A 19379-nucleotide genomic window follows, 5' to 3' on the forward strand; every position below is an offset into this window, starting at 1 on the left:
AAGTCAGGGCTCTGGCTGGGCCATTCAAGAACAGTCACGGAGTTGTTGTGAAGCCACTCCTTCGTTATTTTAGCTGTGTGCTTAGGTTCATTATCTTGTTGGAAGGTAAACCTTCGGCCCAGTCTGAGGTCCTGAGCACTCTGGAGAAGGTTTTCGTCCAGGATATCCCTGATCCCACTGTATTGGACAGGTGATGAGCAGTGCCTGCTTTTCTCCACACATTCTGCTTAGAATTAAGGCCAAAAAGTTCCATCTTGGTCTCATCAGACCAGAGAATCTTATTTCTCACCATCTTGAGGTCCTTCATGCGGGCTTTCATGTGTCTTGCACTGAGGAGAGGCTTCCGTCGGGCCACTCTGCCATAAAACCCCGACTGGTGGAGGGCTGCAGTGATGGTTGACTTTCCCGACTGCATCTCTGGAGCTCAGCCACAGTGATCTTTGGGTTCTTCTTTACCTCTCTCACCAAGGCTCTTCTCCCCCGATAGCTCAGTTTGGCCCGACGGCCAGCTCTAGGAATGGTTCTGTCGTCCCAAACGTCTTCCATTTAAGGATTATGGAGGCCACTGTGCTCTTAGGAACCTTAAGTGCAGCAGAAATTTTTTTGTAACCTTGGCCAGATCTGTGCCTTGCCGCAATTCTGTCTCTGAGCTCTTCAGGCAGTTCCTTTGACCTCATGATTCTCATTTGCTCTGACATGCACTGTGAGCTGTAAGGTCTTATATAGACAGGTGTGTGGCTTTCCTAATCAAGTCCAATCAGTATAATCAAACACAGCTGGACTCAAATGAAGGTGTAGAACCATCTCAAGGATGATCAGAAGAAATGGACAGCACCTGAGTTAAATATATGAGTGTCACAGCAAAGGGTCTGAATACTTAGGACCATGTGATATTTCAGTTTTTTTTTTTTTTTATAAATCTGCAAAAATGTCAACAATTCTGTGTTTTTCTGTCAATATGGGGTGCTGTGTGTACATTAATGAGGAAAAAAAAATGAACTTAAATGATTTTAGCAAATGGCTGCAATATAACAAAGAGTGAAAAATTTAAGGGGGTCTGAATACTTTCCGTACCCACTGTATTTAAAAATATCCTTGCTCCATCCATCATAAAAAATATTATGGATGACGCAATGACGAACACGAAAGTGCAGAGGATAGAGCAAAACAAAACACTGATCATGAGTTAGAAGTCTAAATCAAGATTTTTAAAGAGAAATGTAGGACGATTATGATATAAGAGAAGAGCCATATTTGTTTGAACCACAAGAGGCGTCAAAGCTTACGCTACTCCTACATTCTATGTCAAACATCGCGTCATGGAATACTCTTGTGGCGCAAGTCGACTTGTGCAGTATGCATAGGTTTATAAATCTTTAAATATGGCTTTTTTTCTTACAATAAACCCAGCCGTATGGATTACTTTTATGCTGGATGGATGCACTTTTTAGCGCCATTCACTACCATTATAAAGCTTGGAAAAGCCAGGATATTTTTTTAAATATAACTCAGATTGTGTTTGTCTGAAAGAACGTCATATACAGCTAGGATGGCTTAAGAGTGAGTAAATCATGGGATAATTTTCATTTTTGGGTGAACTATCCCTTTAAGTCGGACTTAAGTACATCTTTATATGTCTTTCATAATTACTTCAATTGTCTTTGAAATATGGTTAAAGTGTACTGCTGAATGTACTGACAAGCATTTACAGCAGACTAAATTTTACTTTAATGTAACTTCTATTGAAACACGTATGTGATATTCAAAAATATTTGTTATTGCACATTATTTTTTTGATGATAAACCTGCAAATTTGTACATTTAGAAATATTACATGTGCTTTAGTATGTTCATCAAAATGAATGTGTTGTAAATATGGTCAAAGATGGTCTGCAAATATATTTGATCAAGGAAAATATAATTGAACAAACTCCACAAATATCGGCTAGAAAAAAGCCTTGCATTGATTACAGTTTAGTTTGTCACTTAAGCATCACAGATCAACTTGATGACTGATGTACTTATGTAACACACGTAAACAAGCAATCCAATGCAAATCAGAAACTGCTTATGTAAGCAGCCAAATGAATGCCTGTCTGAGAGTGATAGGTTCCCATTGCTCTGAGATTATCTTCTGAACAGGATTCCCCTTCTTGTTTTGGGAAAATTTTGCCCTAGTTTCTCAAAAGTCATAATGACGTAGGTCTATAGATTGTTTGTTTTGCCAAAACAAACAACACGTGTTTGTTTGGCAAAAACAAAAAAGAACAACAACAAACTACTAAATACAATAAATAAAAAATAATACAAATAAACAAACAAACAAACAAATAACTTGTTTTAAATTAGGAAATAATTTAAATTGCAAAGTATATATACACTGTAGGGTGTTATTTGTAAATGACCCCAATTTAAATAGAAAAAACAGAAAAAAAAAAAGAAAAATTGTTCCTTTTATTTTCCTTTTATTTTTTTTAAATATGCTTTGGGAAATAATATTGTAATGCAAATCTTATTGGTGCTAAAATATGCTTCATTTTCTTCATGTAAAATGTAAAATAAATATTATTTTATTTATTTTTCAAGAATCACCCATAATCTAATATTTTATAAATTGATGTACTTTTTAAAATAATTTCAACATATATTATATTTTATATATATACACAATTACAGATGTTGACTGAGGCTGGATGTGTTTTTGAGGTCGCAGATGAGTTCAATGATTCACTGCTACGTCTTTTCTACGTCCTTTTTCTCCTGAACGTTATCTCTTCTGAAAGGACAAACACGCTCTTAACTCTAGCGTTTTTTTCTTCTTTTCCACTCTGTGTTTTATTACACATGTGCAAGGTTCAAAGATCGGTTTGTCCATGCGTTGTGGTGGTGGGCCTGCTAGTATAAAAACCACAGGCAGGTGGTGGAGGACTATCACTCTTGACTAGCTCTACAACACATTCTGCCTCAGAGAACACCTAAACATGAATGCTGTGATGGATACAGTGCATGGGTTCGGGGTGAGTAGCACCCAATACCTGCAGACCCATTACAAAGACGCCCAAGGATGGTTTCTTTTCGTCTCCTTCGCGGCAGATCTGAGGAACACCTTCTTCATCTTCTTTCCCATCTGGTTCCATCTGAAAGAATCAGTCGGCATCAAGCTTATTTGGGTGGCTGTGATAGGAGATTGGCTCAATTTGGTATTCAAATGGTAAGCAAAGCAACCAAAAATGTCATTAATTAATCATTAATTGACATTAATTGACAAAAAAATGACTGTTTATTCATCTATTCAAGGATCCTGTTTGGAGAACGTCCATACTGGTGGGTCCACGAGACTTCCTACTACATCAACAGCTCAGCGCCTCATATTGAGCAGTATCCCATGACCTGTGAGACTGGCCCAGGTGCGTCTTTCTCTTCTATAAGTACCACACTTGTCCTCCTAAAACCTGTTTCATCATACATCAAAAGACCACTTTGATTACTTATCTGCTTCTTGATGCAGGCAGTCCATCTGGTCACGCTATGGGCGCTGCTGGTGTTTACTACACATTGGTCACCTCCATCCTTGCCATAATGCTGAGCAAAGAGAAGAAATCATCGTCCAAGAGCCTGTAAGTCAATCTTTAGCATAATTAGGTTACTTTCGCATCACCAGGAGTTTGTTTCAAAATAGCTTCTGCAATATGTTTAACGTTTTCTGTTTTTCTTACTCAGATACTTACGTGGTTCACTTTGGACACTCTTCTGGACGGTCCAGGTCTGTGTATGCCTCTCTCGAGTCTTTATCGCCGCTCATTTCCCCCATCAAGTTTTTGCAGGCGTTATTTCAGGTAAGAATCTCGCAAAACCATCATTAACAGATGAAAGTGCACCTGCTAGGTGTTCTGAGTGCATCAGATCACATGTTCCCTGTGAATTGAACCCATGACCTTGGCATTTCAAGCTGCATTGTAAACTCTAACGCTCAAAATAATTAATTGGTTTGAGTGGGGAAAACTCAAATTAAACAAATTAGTTCAATCAAATTAACTTTTATGAGTATTTAGAACTTTCTTTTTCTTTTAAGTTCATAAACCTGACACATTTTAAGTAATCTGAATTGTTTCATTGTTTTGAGTTTTATGAACTTGTTTCTTTTAATTTAGACAAACTTAAATTTACCTGAAACTGGATTGAGATTTATATTTCCGAGCATGCTTTGCCATGACACCCGAAAGGGAGAAAAAAATGCTAAAATTAAGAGTTATATAATTTTTAAATTTATATTTTTTGTGCAAGATTGATGTTAATTTGGAGATTTAATAGTGTTTAATGCTTTGTTTTCCCAATTTAACTGATTACCGCATTTTTTTTATTTATTTTTTTTAGTTTTGCCAGCTTATTCAGGTTTACAGTGTGCATTTATTTGATCAAAAAGGCAGTAAAAACTGTAATATTTTGAAATATTTCTACAATTTGAAAGAACTGTTTTCTATTTGAAAATATTTAAAAATTGAATTTATTCCTGTGATCAAAGCTGAATTTTCAGCATCATTACTCCAGTCTTCAGTGTCACATGATCCTTCACAAATCATTGTATGATGATTTGGTGAAACATTTCTTAATATTATCAATGTTGAAAACTGTTTTTGCTGCCTAATATTTTTGTAGAACCTGTCCCATTCAAATGTTAAGGATAAGAAAGAAAAAAAAAAAAAAAAAAAAAAAAAGATTATATTGTTCAAAAGTGAGAATAAAGACATTTATAATGTTACAAAACATTTATATTTCAAAAGAGTGATGAAAACTTTCTATTCATCAAAGAATCCTTTAAAAATGTCTTATGGTTTTCACAAAAATATTAAGCAGCAAATCTGTTTTCAGTATAAGAACCATTATTAGTAATAATTGAGCACCAATAAAAGCATCAAATCAGCATATTAGAATAATTTCTGAAGGATCATGTGACTCTGAAGACTGGAGTAATGATGCTGAAAATTCAGCTTTGATCACAGGAATAAATTACATTTTAAAATACATTCAAATAAAAAAATAGTCATTTTAAATAATAATATTTCACTGTTTTTACTGCATTTTTAATCAAATGAATGTAGCCCTGGTGAGCAAAAACATTAAACCATTGTAATTATTGCAACCTTTTGACAAGTTATGTACCAGTCGAGCTTCTGGAGCACAAAAGAATTGTGTAAAAGTCTTGAGGTACAATTAACGTATTATTCTTCTTTACAGGCATGATTGTTGCCGAGGCCTTCAACAGACAGAAATGGATCTACAGTGCCAGTCTAAAGAATTACTTCAACGTCACGCTGTTCCTGCTCTCTTTTGCGGTGGGCTTGTACGTGCTCCTGAAAGCTCTGGGTGTGGACCTGCTGTGGACCCTTGAGAAAGCCCAGAGGTGGTGTGTCAATCCAGCCTGGGTCCATTTGGACACCACACCGTTCGCCAGCCTGTTGAGGAACATGGGCACCCTGTTCGGTCTGGGACTCGGCCTTCACTCCCCACTATACACGGAAAGCAAGAAGAGCAGCAGCGCTCGCGTCAGGATCGCCTGTATCGTCGCCTCTCTGTTTCTGCTGCATCTCTTCGATTCCATCAAGCCTCCCACGCACACGGCTGCCCTCTTCTACCTGTTGTCTTTCTGCAAGAGCGCCACCGTTCCCCTCGCCACTGTCAGTATCATCCCGTACTGCGTGTGCGGAACCCTCGGTTTACAAAGCAAGAAGCAGCTTTAAGCTGGGAAAGAACTGTACAAGACTGTAAGCACCTGCCCAACTATCTACAGTATTTCAGACTAGCACATTTTCCATAGTTCATCCTATCAGTCGAAGGAACGCTGCCTGATGAACAACTTGCCTGTGTTTTCTAACTACGGGATGCAGATAACTAGAGTTTAATTTAAGCACTGTTATAGTGTATGTATTGTTTATGGCGATGTGATGTGTGAGATGAAGAATTTTAGAATTTTTATATCTTAGGGGCCGTTTACATGACACCGTTTTTTAAAAAACGGAAAACTTTTTATGTGAGTTGGCCGTTTATTTATACGACAATGTGTTTTAGGGGGCTGAAAATGCAAACCTCATTGCAAAATGCTAAATTTTCGAAAACGGTGATGCGTATGATGCGTATTACATGTTCAGTCTATAGGCAAGTAGTTTTTCTTTACAAAGTGACATCGCCAACTACTGGCCTGGCAGGAGAATACAGAGTTTTTAGTCATTTACGTGGATCTGTGTGAATGGGGATTTCACGTCTGTACGTGAAAAACGCAAAGGGAAAAACGTAAATTGTTGTCATGTAAATGTGCCCTTATGCCTTTGGATCTAGAAGAAAAGGTCTGGAATTTGACAAAAGAAGTGTTCTTTTTTGAGAACTGAAATAATAAAATAAACTACAGTATAGATATATATAGGAGGACAAAATTTGTCCCCCCTAAGATATGTACTTTTTTTTTTATGTATTTTCTGTAATATTCTATTTTTTTTGGAAATTCTTTAGGTCATTTTTAATAAAATACTCAAAATATGTCTTGTCCAGCATTTTCTTTCTTTTGCATTTTTAGGTCAAATTTATCTAAAAAAAAAATGTATGAGGCAAAGTGTGCAATGCAGTAAACCAAATTGTAGTAATTAATATAATGTCAAAAAAAAAAAAAAAAAAAAATGGCATGCTGCATAATAATTGGGAAAAATTTTTAAATACAGATTAAAATAGTTTTAGATCAGGGGTGCCTAATCCTGTTCCTGGAGGGCCACTGTCCTGCAAAGTTTAGCTCCAACCCCAATTAAACACACCAGCTAATCAAGGTCTTAATAGGCATATTAGAAACTTCCAAGCAGGTTTGTTGAGGCAAGTTGGAGCTAAACTGTGCAGGTGTCCCGAGTTTGGACACCCCTGTTTTAGATGGAATATTAAGTACCCAAAATCAACTACTCATCTGATGAACCAAATCATCTTCAAGAAAACAAGGTGTGAGACAAGCATGCTCCTCATTTGATATGCACTGTACATCAGTAACCTCAAAAACAATATGCATCTGAAGATTATTTATTACAAGTTTTGGTACAGTAGGGTAGAGAACAATATGTGTAGCACCCCAAAGCATTGCACTTTTTTTTTAATTTTATTTAAAAAGAACATTTTCAGCCTTTAACTAGCTGGTGAGCCCTGAAGAAAAAAAAAAAAAACTAGGAATCCCTGAGACCAAAACAACTGACTGGCTCTAAATGTACATTTCCCAGTTGTAATTAAAATGTAATTCCCCAGCCCTACTTTGTGATTTTAAAGGGATAATTCAAACAAAAATAAAAAATGATGTCATCATTTAAATTTTGTTCAGATCGTCTTCTGAAGACTTTGAGTACAGCACAGGACGCAAATGGACTACTTACATGGTACATTTTTACAAAATTTACAAAAAAGTGAATTTAATTGTATGGAAAAAAATGGCTTGAACGTGCTGCAAAATATCTCTTTTATATATCTATTTGGATTTGGAATGACATGAGGTTGAGTACATGATGACATAACTGTCATTTTCAGGTGAACTATGAACACAGCCCAATGATTCAACACAGCACATTTCTTTTTTTCAGTTATTTATTTAGATTAGAGCTGCTGTCAACATCTTATTCCTATCCTTCCCACAATTAAATACATTTAATTCAGTATTTTCTGTCAATCTGTACTAAGAACCAGTCCAAATGCTGAAAAATAATCAACTAATCATGGTAATTTATGAAGGTGTGCATTACTTCAATTACTTCAAAGCAAAAAAATATCAATACAATATCAACAAACTAAGGCAATGATTCTGCAAACTCATCCATAGAGTAGTACTCCATTTTACACTCTATCAAAATTATTACCCTTAGCATTATGAGCATTATCGATCATGCTCTAATTTACTCCAAAGTCCACCGATTAAGTAACCGTTTCTCTGATCACAGCGACAGCGTGTCTAAACTGGAAGCATCCAAAGTTGTAACTTACTACAGTGGCTTGAGTTTGTCTGCACTGGACGTGTCTACAAATGTTTGCAGACCAGTCAGCTGTAAGCTTGAGAGTATTATTTCATTTCCTACCGTTTTAAAAACAGAATTTGCATGGGCTATTTAAAGGAATAGTTCACCAAAAAATGATTTACTCACCCTCATGTTGTTCCAAACCTTTAACACTTTCGTTCATCTTCAGAACACAAATGAAGATATTTTCTATGAAATCAGAATTTCTGTCTCTCCGTTGACAGCCTATACGCAACTGACACTTTGATGCTTTAAAAAGATTGTAAAGAAATCGTAAAACTAATCCATATGAATTGAGCGGTTTAGTCCAAATTTTCTAAAGAGACACGATCGCTTTATATGATGAACAGATTGAATTTAGACTTTTATTCACATAAATATTCATCAACACACACATCAGTTGTGGTAAACGGAAGCTCAAGCATGTTTGCTTGAACCACTGAGGTTCATTTGTGTGTTATGCAGCACGTTTTGAGCTTCCGCAAGAGGTTTGACTCGTGGGTAAAGCAGGTTCGGTTGAGCTTATGTTTATGTTCGCTGATCAATGTTTATATGTGAATAAAAGTCATATAAAAATCATATAAAGCGATCACATCTCTTCAGAAAATTTGGACTAAACCATATGGAATATTGTTACAATCTCTTTATGAACTTTTTAAAGTGTCAAAGTGGTAGTTGCGTAGAGTGTCAACGGAGGGACAGAAAGCTTGCAGATTTCATCAATAATATCTTCATTTGTGTTCTGAAGATGAACGAAAGTCTTTCGGGTTTGGAAGGACATGAGGGTGAGTAATTAATGACAGAATTTTCATTTTTGGGTGAACTAAACCTTTAAGAATAATGATAAAATTTTACATGTTGGTACCCCAAAAATGTTTTAGGTAAAGCCTTTTATATAATACAATATAGCTGAACAAAGGTGCAACACTCACTCTTAAGAACTTTATTACTTAAAAAACATGACGTTTTGGCCACCCATATTTTCTTTAAAGTTTGATTTATTGAACTGCTTCCTTGCCTTTTTCTCCTCTAATCTTATTAGGAAACTACCTCTCAATTAGTGGAGTTGCACACCTGTTGGTGATTATCAGAGTGAACATGGCTGTGTGAGATTGTTACTCTTGTTATCTGATGAAGGCTTTGGAATGTTTGTTAAGTAATAAAGTAATAGTAATTTAAGTAATAAAGTTTGAGCTATATTGAGTGAGTGTTGAGTGTTGATTGAGTAATGCATTAAAACATATGACAAACAACAAGTTTCACATGTAACAAGGAATTTGCAAATATTATAATGAATTAAACTTTGGTTACAATTATTTATGAAAAAATGTACACACACATTATTAATACATTTTATAATGCATTATACATAAAGGCTTTAAGTAAAGTATTACCATTATTTCTCATCAAATTATTTAAATATGAAGGCCAGAGACCAAAAACATCACAACATGAAAAAAATTACTTCTTTTTTTTTTACTGGACGGACAGGAAAAGTAAATGGCTTGAGTAGTTAAGCAGTGAATCAAAAGTAGAAATGGAGCATCGATCAACTGAAGGTGCATCATGATGTCTTGCGACACATTGTGCGCTTCCATGAAGACAGTTTCATTGCAACCAACGGAACTATCTAGTTTTGATGTGCCGCAACATGGTGCATGTGTTTGGTGTAGACAGAGTCTGGATCATCAATGCACCTGTATGTCAGCATGTTACTCCTCTCCTGCGGTGAGTTTGCAGCTGTGCTCCTGCAATAAGGCCTCAGCCTCTGCCCTCTTCACCAGACTGTTGGCTTTACCCTGGTAACGTCCAGCCTTTCCAGCTCCTTTACCCTGCAGCAGCTCTGACACCCTGCACATGATGACACAAACAGAGGACATTTCATTCAGAAGAGTGGCACCTACTGGAAGAATCACTACATAACATAGTTCTGCAGGCAACCTGGGAAAAACAATTCAATTAGACTTATTACAGTTTACAATTTTTAAATTAAAATTTTAATCCAATGGCTGGATATATCAATCAGTATCTATAAATGTGGATAAACCCAGTCGTTGGGTTCAAAATTTAAGTAAAAAATGTAACCCAGCAGCTGGGTTTCTCCATAATTGACCTAAATCTGCATTTTTTTTTACCAGGATTTTTTTAAAAGTGTACATATTGGCCATATACTGTGAATAACAGCAACTGTGTAAAATTTATATTTTTGCTCAGTTTGGGCCTAAAATGTATGTTTTGTGCCCCATATTCTCACTATAACAGATGCATCAAATCCAATGCTCAACAAAAAAACCTATGCAAAATTTTTTTTTTTTTGGTCATCTAAAAGGTTCAATAAATTGTTCCATTTGAAAAAAAAAATAAAATATATATATATTTTTATTTTATTTTATATATATATATATATATATAATAAAAAAATCCTGACTATTATTTCTTATGTCAGACTTAACAGGGTTAAAAAATGCCAGTGAGAAAAGACTTGAATTAGTATTGGTCTTACCGAGGTCCCACTTCTGTGACAATATTCTCAGGCCCTGCGAGAAGGAACATTCCTGCACCCTTCTCCTCACCCACGGTCAGGAAGATCACTGTGTCCTACACAAGAACAGCAATGAGAGTGTAAACTACATGTCAGCCACTGCGGATGGATAAAAAGATGCGGTTTACCTGAAATCCAATTTCATTTGCGATGATGTTCATGAACTCATTATCACCATCTTTGCTGTGAAAATATCACCAAAAGGCAGACAAGTTGCTAAATGGATTGAACTTTTCAATCTTGCCCTTCTATATTCATGTTGAATATCTTGTTTTATCTGGAAATACATCAGGTCATGGAAGTAGAATGGGTTGTGAACAGCATTTCATGCTGATTTTATTCACTCCTAAAACCTTTAAAGTCATCATGAAAATAGAGGCCGTTTACACGACACCATTTTCAACTAAAAACAGAAAAAATGTATATGACATTTATATGACAACTGCGTTTTCGTGGCCTGAAAACAGAAGCTTTTGAAATCAGGTTTCAAAGTGCAAGTTTTTGAAAATGATACAGTTATTGTCGTCACGTTAACTACAAAACCGCAACATTGTGTCTATAGGTGAGTAATGTTGCTTTACAAAGTGACATCGCCAACTACTGGCCTGGCAGCAGAATACAACAGTTTTAGTCATTTTGGCGGATCCTTGTCAACAGGGATCGTTTTGACAATGTTGTCATCTGTATGTGAAAAAAGAAAAGGAAAAACGTTTATGTTTTTAGTACATCGTTGTCGTGTAAACGTAACCTGAAATTGATGTGTGATGGTTTTTCATGAGTTTTTGTGATTTGTGATGGTTGTTCATGAGTCCCTTGTTTGTTCTGAGCAGTTAAACTGAGCTCTGTTCTTCAGAAAAATCCTCCAGGTCCCAAAAATTAGGGTCTAATTACTTAACTTGTCTTCCAGGAAATGTGAAAATATCTTCTTTTTCTTCTGAAGGTAAGTACTAAATGAAAAAATCTGATATTTAAACAAAATAAGAAAAATATGGACTTCTTCATCCTGTTCAAGTGTTCCAGTTTTCACCCCCCGGCTATTAATGCATCATGTTTTTTTTCTGAAGCATAAGTGAATGTTTGAACGTTTTTTAATAGTTGGGTTTGAGTCCCTCAATTGTCCTCATTCTGAAAAGATGGATCTCAAAATCATACAATCACTGCTGGAAAGGGTTCAAATATGCAAAGATGCTGGAAAACCAAAGAATCTGCAGGAGCTGGAGGATTTTTCTGAAGAACAGAGCTCAGTTTAACTGCTCAGGACAAACAAGAGACTCATGAACAACCATCACAAACTGAAAAAAAAACAAAACAATCATGGATCATCAGGTAACCACACACAGTATTAAGAATCAAGGGTATGTAAACTTTTACACGGTATTTTTTACAAATTCAGCAATTTTTTTTGTCTTGTGGATTATATGTAAACATCTGTTATGTAAAATATCTTACTCGGGACAGTTTTAAACAAAAAATAACATGCATTTTGTATGATCTCTCTTATTTTGTTAAAATTATTCACATTTTCAAAGATTCTGCAAGGGGTATGTAAACTTTTGAGCTCAACTGCATGTCACAATAAGGAAGAAAATACTATCACAACTTCGGTTTCATGCCAACTTTAACTAAAGGCTTTAACAGGAGAAGTTAATCACGCACTTGTGTAAGCTGAAGAAGTTTCCTCGGTCCGGTTTGCTTTTGAAGTTCTGCGCTATCAGAACAGCCATTTCCCTCAGGATAATAAGATTACTCTGTCACAGGAACACACAGGGTAATGATTAATAATTGCTAAAGTGAAATATTAATCAGTTTACTGACACAGTAGGTTCTACTGTACCTTACCTTCTGAAGACGCTTGACCGTCTTTTGTAGCTTGTCCACGGCATCAACATGCTCATCAGCCCCTGTCCTAATAGACCACATGGATAAAAGTTAGTTCATGCTTGAAGAGAAGCACCTGATTCTAAAGATAGTAACTCACTTGAGGAGGACCATCAGAGATTTTTCAATGTTATAACTCTTCTCAGCATATTTTAGCACTCTGTTGCCCGCTATGAAAATCAGGTTGGTTTTATTCTTCTTCCCTTTTTCAGTCCCCAAAATCTTTATAATCTAATGAGTACATAAAACACACTTTGAGTGATTAAACAGCAGAACATCACTGAATAATACACTAAGAATATGGTTCACAGGTTAAGTTGACCTAAACTGCACTCGACCACGACACAAGGACTGACCTGTAGGTGACTGAGGTTGGACACATGAGTCCCACAGCACATGTTGGCATCTACGCCCTCAATGTCAATGATCCTGATGGGCCCAGCATGGTCGTCAGGAAGACCACGGCTTCTCACCTGTTAGAAAAAAGTTAATCAAAAGTGATAGTAAAGACATTTATAATGTTATGAAAGGTTTCTATTTCAAATCAAATGCTGTTCTTTCTATTCTTCAAAGAATCCTGAAAAAATGTATCAAGGTTTTCATTAAACTATTAAGCAGCACAACTGTTTTCAACATTAATAATCATGTGTCATAGTATATTACTGTTTTTACTGTATTTTTCATCAAAAAAAATGAGCCTTGTGAGCATAAGCGACTTCTTTCAAAAACATTAAAAATCTTACCAACAGTGCATATTATAGTTTTTAGTTTTGAATCTGACAGATTATATGACATATCTATATTTTCAGTATTACTGCACACATTGAATTACTGAAAATGATTCACTGAAGATAATCCAGTCATTCTGTAGTCACATGATTTTAGGCTCTTCAGTGTATAATAGGAATCAGAAGATATCTGCTGTTTTAAAGCCTGATTAGTCTTGGTTTTTAAGTGCATCACTTGCATTCCCATCTACCCAATTAGGGTAAATGCAGTATTTGAGCTTTCTAAAAAAGACTAAAATAAGATTTATGAAGTTGCACACATGCCTTCTCCACAGCTGGATCATCAATGGACAGAAGGTTGACAGTGACTGGAATGTGTGCACGGATTTTCTCATTCACAGCAGCCTCCAAAGCCTCCATTTCCCCAGGCTTTACCGAGGCTGTGTCCAGCTCTATGCTGCTCCGCTGACGTCCCAATTCCCTGTGTCATTTCATAATCAGCATGCTTTAACATTTAGAAAAATCTAATTTATTTCCAAGTCATTTAATAGATCCTACCAAAGCTCTTACCAAGAGGTAGTTTTGTATCCAAACATTGCATCAGCCAAAGCTGTGATCAAGTGTTGACCTTTAAAAAAGGACAATAAGCATGCGACAAAATCAGTTTGAGCTTTATTTAACCCTATAAATCCTACTGTATCATATTTGATTCGCAAATTTCTAAGGGCTCTAAATTATAAACATGATCAAAACTTGAAAAAAATGGTCATATGAGCTACAATCTAGTACATGCCTTCTGTTGTCTGATATATAGTTTTTTAGTATGTAAAAGGTCTTTTAGTATAATTCTAAAAATTTTAGGTCATGGCACGTATCTTTTGGTGTTGAAACTGTGAATTTGTTAGATTTACTTGATTATCCATACATAATCTTTTAGAAAAAACATGTTGAAATGTGAGTATCAAATATGATGCATCAGGCTTTTGAGGAATGTTTATTTGTACATCTGTCAATCATCTGTGTATTGCGTTGCATTATATGGTTTTCTTTGGTCATAAAACTAAGCATTTAAACATCATCTTAAGACATATTACTGGGAGATATAGAGAGATGATTGATATTTATATGCATTTTATGTAAGTAGTCTGCTATACTGTTATAAAAATCTCATTCGTTTACATTACAAGCTACTAGAATTTCATATTTTTTGGCCATATGAATATCAAAAATGCATCAAATTTGCTCAGTTTGGACATCTGAACAAAACTTAGGTGCCCTACCCTTTTTTTGGGCTTCATATGAGCTTTATAATCATAGTATATGAACCATAAAAGCTTTTAAATGTTTTTAGATATATATTTTTATATTTTGTCTAAATAAACTGTTCAATATGTTTTCCATTTCAAAATTCAAAATTAGATTTTTCTGACTATTGTTTCATATGTCATGTTTCACAGGATTAAAGGAATAGTTCTCCCAAACACATTCCTTCCTTCCTCACCCGAATGCTGCTGCATGTGGTCAAACCTTCGCTGCCAGTCCAGTTTGATGTGGACCTCCTGACCCTCCTCCAGAGCAGAGCTGATGAAATGCACTGCATCTGGACCCTGTCTCAGCACACGCAGGACTGGGACACCTCCGACCGTCCCATGATCATCAGGCTGGGAATGAAGAAAAGACATCAATCTCAAATCAAGCTCATGCAATACAAATATATATTCAGGGATTGTTCAAACATTGCATCTTGATACCTGCAAGGCATGAGAGAAAGAAAACTCACCTGTCCTCCACCCTCTGGAAACAGAACCGTGTCTTTCAGTTTCACATTAAAGCCCTTCAGCTTTTCTTTTTTCCCATTACTCTCTAGTTTTAATTCTGCAGGCACGCAAGACACAACAGACGTGTCCAACTGTAAAAGGCAAGTTGACAAAGAAAATGGACATGGATTTATTTTTTATTTATTTATTTTTTTTTTTTAATGTATATGTAGCTGACCTAAATAGTCCGGAAGTGACAAATGCATTTTTATACAATATTAAACTTACACTCTTGATTAATATCAAAATGTGTAATAATTATACATGACTTCTATGTGGAGAAGTACAATCTCTGCAGCTGTCACTGCTGGACATGTGCTGTCATTGAATAATACATTCAGTGTTCACACTTTCAAATATTTCTCCTCATACACTGCTCTGGCGGTACATGAAATGTCAAAAATCTAAAAAAAATTAAATTATTAAAATAAAAAGCCACATACCTCCTGCATATAACTGTCCCTCTGACACTGAAAAGCCATATTTCAGCAAACGAAAAGCAGGTCTACAAGTGATCACGCTACAGTAAACACCATCGAAAGTTAAGACACATAAACTAATTTTCAAAATAAAAGTCTCTCGATTAAACATAGTTTTTTCTCTTATGTAGTTTATTTATTTCTGTAAATGTATGTGTGAAAATATCTATATACACAAATCATGTAACGTAATCTTGTATAAATGTAAAACATTTAGCCATAAAGCTACTTCAATATTTTTTGTGAAGTTAAGTTCAATGTATAAATAATTAATTTCATAAATAATTAATGATTTGCCATAACTGGATAGTAGATCGTGTATTTTATTTCAGAAAATAATCGGAGGAATATATATATATATATATATATATATATATATATATATATATATATATATATATATATATATATATATATATATATATATATATTATTCTTTTTTTAAAAAACTAGTACATGTATTATCTTCAAAGATATTAATAATTACTAATGACACTTAATTTGACAGATGTAAAAGAAACTTCTATGCACAATGTTGACATAAATATATAAGCTATTTGTTTTTTTTAATATTTCTACAGTTTTGTTTGAGGGGCCACTCACATTCTTGACCAGTAGGTGGCGCAATTGGCCAAAAATAACATATAATCTAAACTAAAGTTTTTTTTATGAAAATAATGTTTTAAATGCGGCATACGAGCGTAATACTGTTCACTACTCATATTACGTCAATACGTGTGTTAAATGCTTGCCGTGTATTTGATATATTTATTTTAAAGCCTAGATTTCAGGTAACATTATTTATATAAGATAAGAATAAAGCAATAAGTCATTCAAGGGCACGGCCTATGGCCTCAGCAATCAACAAAACAATCAATAATTGCATTCAACTGCAAAAACAGCCCATTAACTGTGAAATGAATATGGCACGACTTCGATTTTCCCATTCTCATCCACCCCCGAACTCACTCACTCACTCACCCACCCCAACACATGAGGTCTCGCCCCGCCTTCAGGGTGGTCAGTGATCACACAAACCCTAGAAAACTCTATCGGTGACCTACGTGCTTCTGTCACCAATAATCCATCAACTTCACCAACTGATTTCTATGCAACTCCCAACACAACACATGCGCGGTGACCGCGAGTGAGCTGCCTAGAGCAGCGGAGCTTCTTCAAGACGTCTTCAGGCGCTTTCACAGTGACTTACTCCAGATGAATCTCAAAGCACACGCATCCTGTGGGTTTGTGGAGATGAGCGCTCGTGGTAGGTTTCCGGCTGCGTTAAACAATCTTTTCAATTCCAGGGGTTTTAATGTAACCGCCTGAACGTTCGAACGCGTTTGACATTACAGCGGTTACAATGTTTCATCATCTGTTGATCATCGCAACTTTCTCCTGCTCTGAATGCGTGCAGTTGCTTTTGCCCTGATGCATGCTAGAGCTGCTGGTTTAATGTTGTTGTTGTCCCATCTGTTGCGAATTCATCATGACTTGTATGTATATACGACGTGGAAATGTTTCATTATTTATGTTGTATTATTGAATGTTGGAGATGATATTGTGACCTCAAAGGTTGTAATCTTTCTCATGATGCCAATGTTAGCCTAGCATCTTACGACTTCTTTTTCTGAGGTACTTTGAGGTAAGATCAAAGAGACTGATTCTCCCCGTATAAATTCGTTGGAAATGTAAGGCCTTAGCTACAGGTTACTGTTCCATGCTATCGTAGATTGGGGAATTTTATCAGGGAATTGTGATTCTCCTGGCTCGGAAAGGTCGTCGTCTTGTGGGAACTCTGTAATATTAATACTAGTAATGTGAAAGTTTTCACATTGGTTTAATTTGTTTAAGTTTTTATTTTTATTTTTTATATATAACATTTTCAACCCAAAATCTGATTTAATGACTCTAAAATCATAAAAAAAAAAATTCTAAAAAGTTTACAAAGAAGTATGAATGGACCGATATGTTGAAACTAAAAATTATTATATTGTGGCTGATATTTTCAATTAGCTACAGTTTTGTCCAAAGAAAAAAACTATCAAATAAACCGTTTTAAATGTTACAAGTGAGTTAAGGCATCATAGCATTAAGTATAAATGATATTTTAAAGGGTTATAAAAATTATTGGTGTTATTAAAAATGAAATTTAAGTGAGTGATGGATGATGGAAAAAATAATCGGTAACAATTTACGATGAGTTTCAGTTCGTCACCGTTAGCTGCATGCATTAAAGGAACACTCCACTTTTTTTGAAAATAGGCTCATTTTCCAACTCCCCTAGAGTTAAACAGTTGAGTTTTACTGTTTTCAAATCCATTCAGCCAATCTCCGGTTCTGGCGGTACCACTTTTAGCATAGCTTAGCATAGTTCATTGAATCTGATTAGACCGTTAGCATCTTGCTTAAAAATGACCAAAGACTTTTGATATTTTTCCTATTTAAAACTTGACTCTTCTGTAGTTAAATCGTGTACTAAGACCGACAGAAAATGAAAAGTTGCGTTTTTTTTTTTTTTTTTTTTTTTTTTTTTTTTTAGGCTGATATGGCTAGGAACTATACTCTCATTCAGGAAGCTTCAATAATCAAGGAACTTTGCTGCCGTATCATGGCTGCAGCAGGCGCAATGATATTATGCAGCGTCTCTCAAACGTCTCCATGGTTGCAAGGCACGTTCCCTGTGCAAGCAGGGGCTCACGGGCGCTGCGTAATATCATTGCATTGCTGCAGCCATGGAACGGCAGCAAAGTTCCTTGATTATTACGCCTGAATGAGAATATAGTTCCTAGCCATATCAGCCTAGAAAATCACAACTTTTTATTTTCCGTCGGTCTTAGTACATGATTTAACTACAGAAGAGTCAAGTTTTAAATAGGAAAAATATCAAAACTCTTTGGTCATTTTTAAGCGCGATGCTAACGGTCTAATCAGATTCAATGAACTATGCTAAGCTATGCTAAAAGTGGTACCGCCAGAACCGGAGATTGGCTGAATGGATTCGAAAACGGTAAAACTCAACTGTTTAACTCTAGGGGAGTTGGAAAATGAACCTATTTTCAAAAAAAGAGGAGTGTTCCTTTAAGTATCAGAAACTAACAAAAACTGTAGTTTAGTTTATTTGTTAATGTATTATGAACATAAATGAATTAGCTGAACAATAGTATCAAAAACATTAACCTAGATTAAAAGGTTAGTTCACCCAAAAATGAAATTTCTCTCATGTTTTTCCAAACCCGTAATACCTTCGTTCATCTTCAGAACACAAATTAAGATTTTTTTGATAAAATCCAAGATTTTTTTTTTTTTTTATCCTCCATTAATAGCAGTGAAATTACCACATTCAAGGTCCAGAAAAGTAAAGACATCGTTAAAATAGTCGACATGACCACAGTGGTTCAACCTTAATGTCATGAAGCAACGAGAATACTTTTTGTGCGCAAAAACAAAAATAATGACTTTATTCAACAAATTTGTCTCTCCCCTTTCATTTTGCTATGCTATTTACGTTGCAGAGCTTCCACACAAAAAGTATTCTCGTAGCTTCATAATATGAAGGTTGAACCACTGTTTCCACGTTGACTACTTTTTCTGAACCTTGAATGTGGTAATTTCATTGCTTTCAATTGAGGATATCAACAAATATCTTATAAAAATGTAAAAATAGGTATGGGTAATAACATTTTAAATGGCCAATACTTTTTAAATAATAAAATTTTGTGCAGTTGAATATGTTTTTGAATAATTTATCTTCGATAACGTCGTATAACGTGTGTATTTAGATGCGTGATTGTGTACTGGAACTTCCTGAAAATCATTTGCTTCAGGGAAGAAAAGGGTGTTTCAGGTTTTGTAGGTTGACATAATGCAGCATTTGTCTAGATGGTTTCAGTGCAGGCGTTCTC

At 35.4% G+C, this 19379-nt stretch overlaps 3 protein-coding genes across 3 annotated transcripts in view; 2 read left to right on the top strand and 1 right to left on the bottom strand.

Annotated features, from left to right (window-relative positions):
- Nucleotides 1-2937: 2937 nt before the first annotated feature.
- On the top strand, nucleotides 2938-6531 carry g6pc1a.2 (glucose-6-phosphatase catalytic subunit 1a, tandem duplicate 2). The gene is made up of 5 exons (XM_067370078.1): nucleotides 2938-3211; nucleotides 3298-3407; nucleotides 3509-3617; nucleotides 3721-3836; nucleotides 5236-6531. The coding sequence occupies exons 1-5, from the start codon at nucleotides 2982-2984 to the stop codon at nucleotides 5736-5738; spliced, it is 1068 nt and encodes a 355-aa protein (XP_067226179.1). The 5' UTR covers nucleotides 2938-2981; the 3' UTR covers nucleotides 5739-6531.
- A 128-nt stretch (nucleotides 6532-6659) lies between these two features.
- Nucleotides 6660-15713, bottom strand: aarsd1 (alanyl-tRNA synthetase domain containing 1). Its single transcript, XM_067370075.1, has 12 exons — nucleotides 15439-15713; nucleotides 14959-15087; nucleotides 14680-14839; nucleotides 13749-13806; nucleotides 13503-13659; nucleotides 12807-12923; nucleotides 12551-12681; nucleotides 12412-12478; nucleotides 12229-12320; nucleotides 10701-10755; nucleotides 10534-10628; nucleotides 6660-9881 (listed from the first exon to the last, which is right to left on the bottom strand). Exons 1-12 carry the CDS (start codon nucleotides 15475-15477, stop codon nucleotides 9743-9745), a joined length of 1239 nt encoding a protein of 412 aa, XP_067226176.1. The 5' UTR covers nucleotides 15478-15713; the 3' UTR covers nucleotides 6660-9742.
- A 362-nt stretch (nucleotides 15714-16075) lies between these two features.
- sgms1b (sphingomyelin synthase 1b) overlaps nucleotides 16076-19379 on the top strand; it is a 32057-nt gene continuing 28753 nt past the window's right edge. The window contains exon 1 of the mRNA XM_067370076.1: nucleotides 16076-16741. The gene's annotated coding sequence lies outside the window, so the exon portion shown is untranslated. The remainder of the gene's footprint in view (nucleotides 16742-19379) is intronic.

Source organism: Chanodichthys erythropterus, chromosome 19 (assembly GCF_024489055.1).
Source record: "Chanodichthys erythropterus isolate Z2021 chromosome 19, ASM2448905v1, whole genome shotgun sequence".
Taxonomy (NCBI): Eukaryota; Metazoa; Chordata; class Actinopteri; order Cypriniformes; family Xenocyprididae; genus Chanodichthys; species Chanodichthys erythropterus.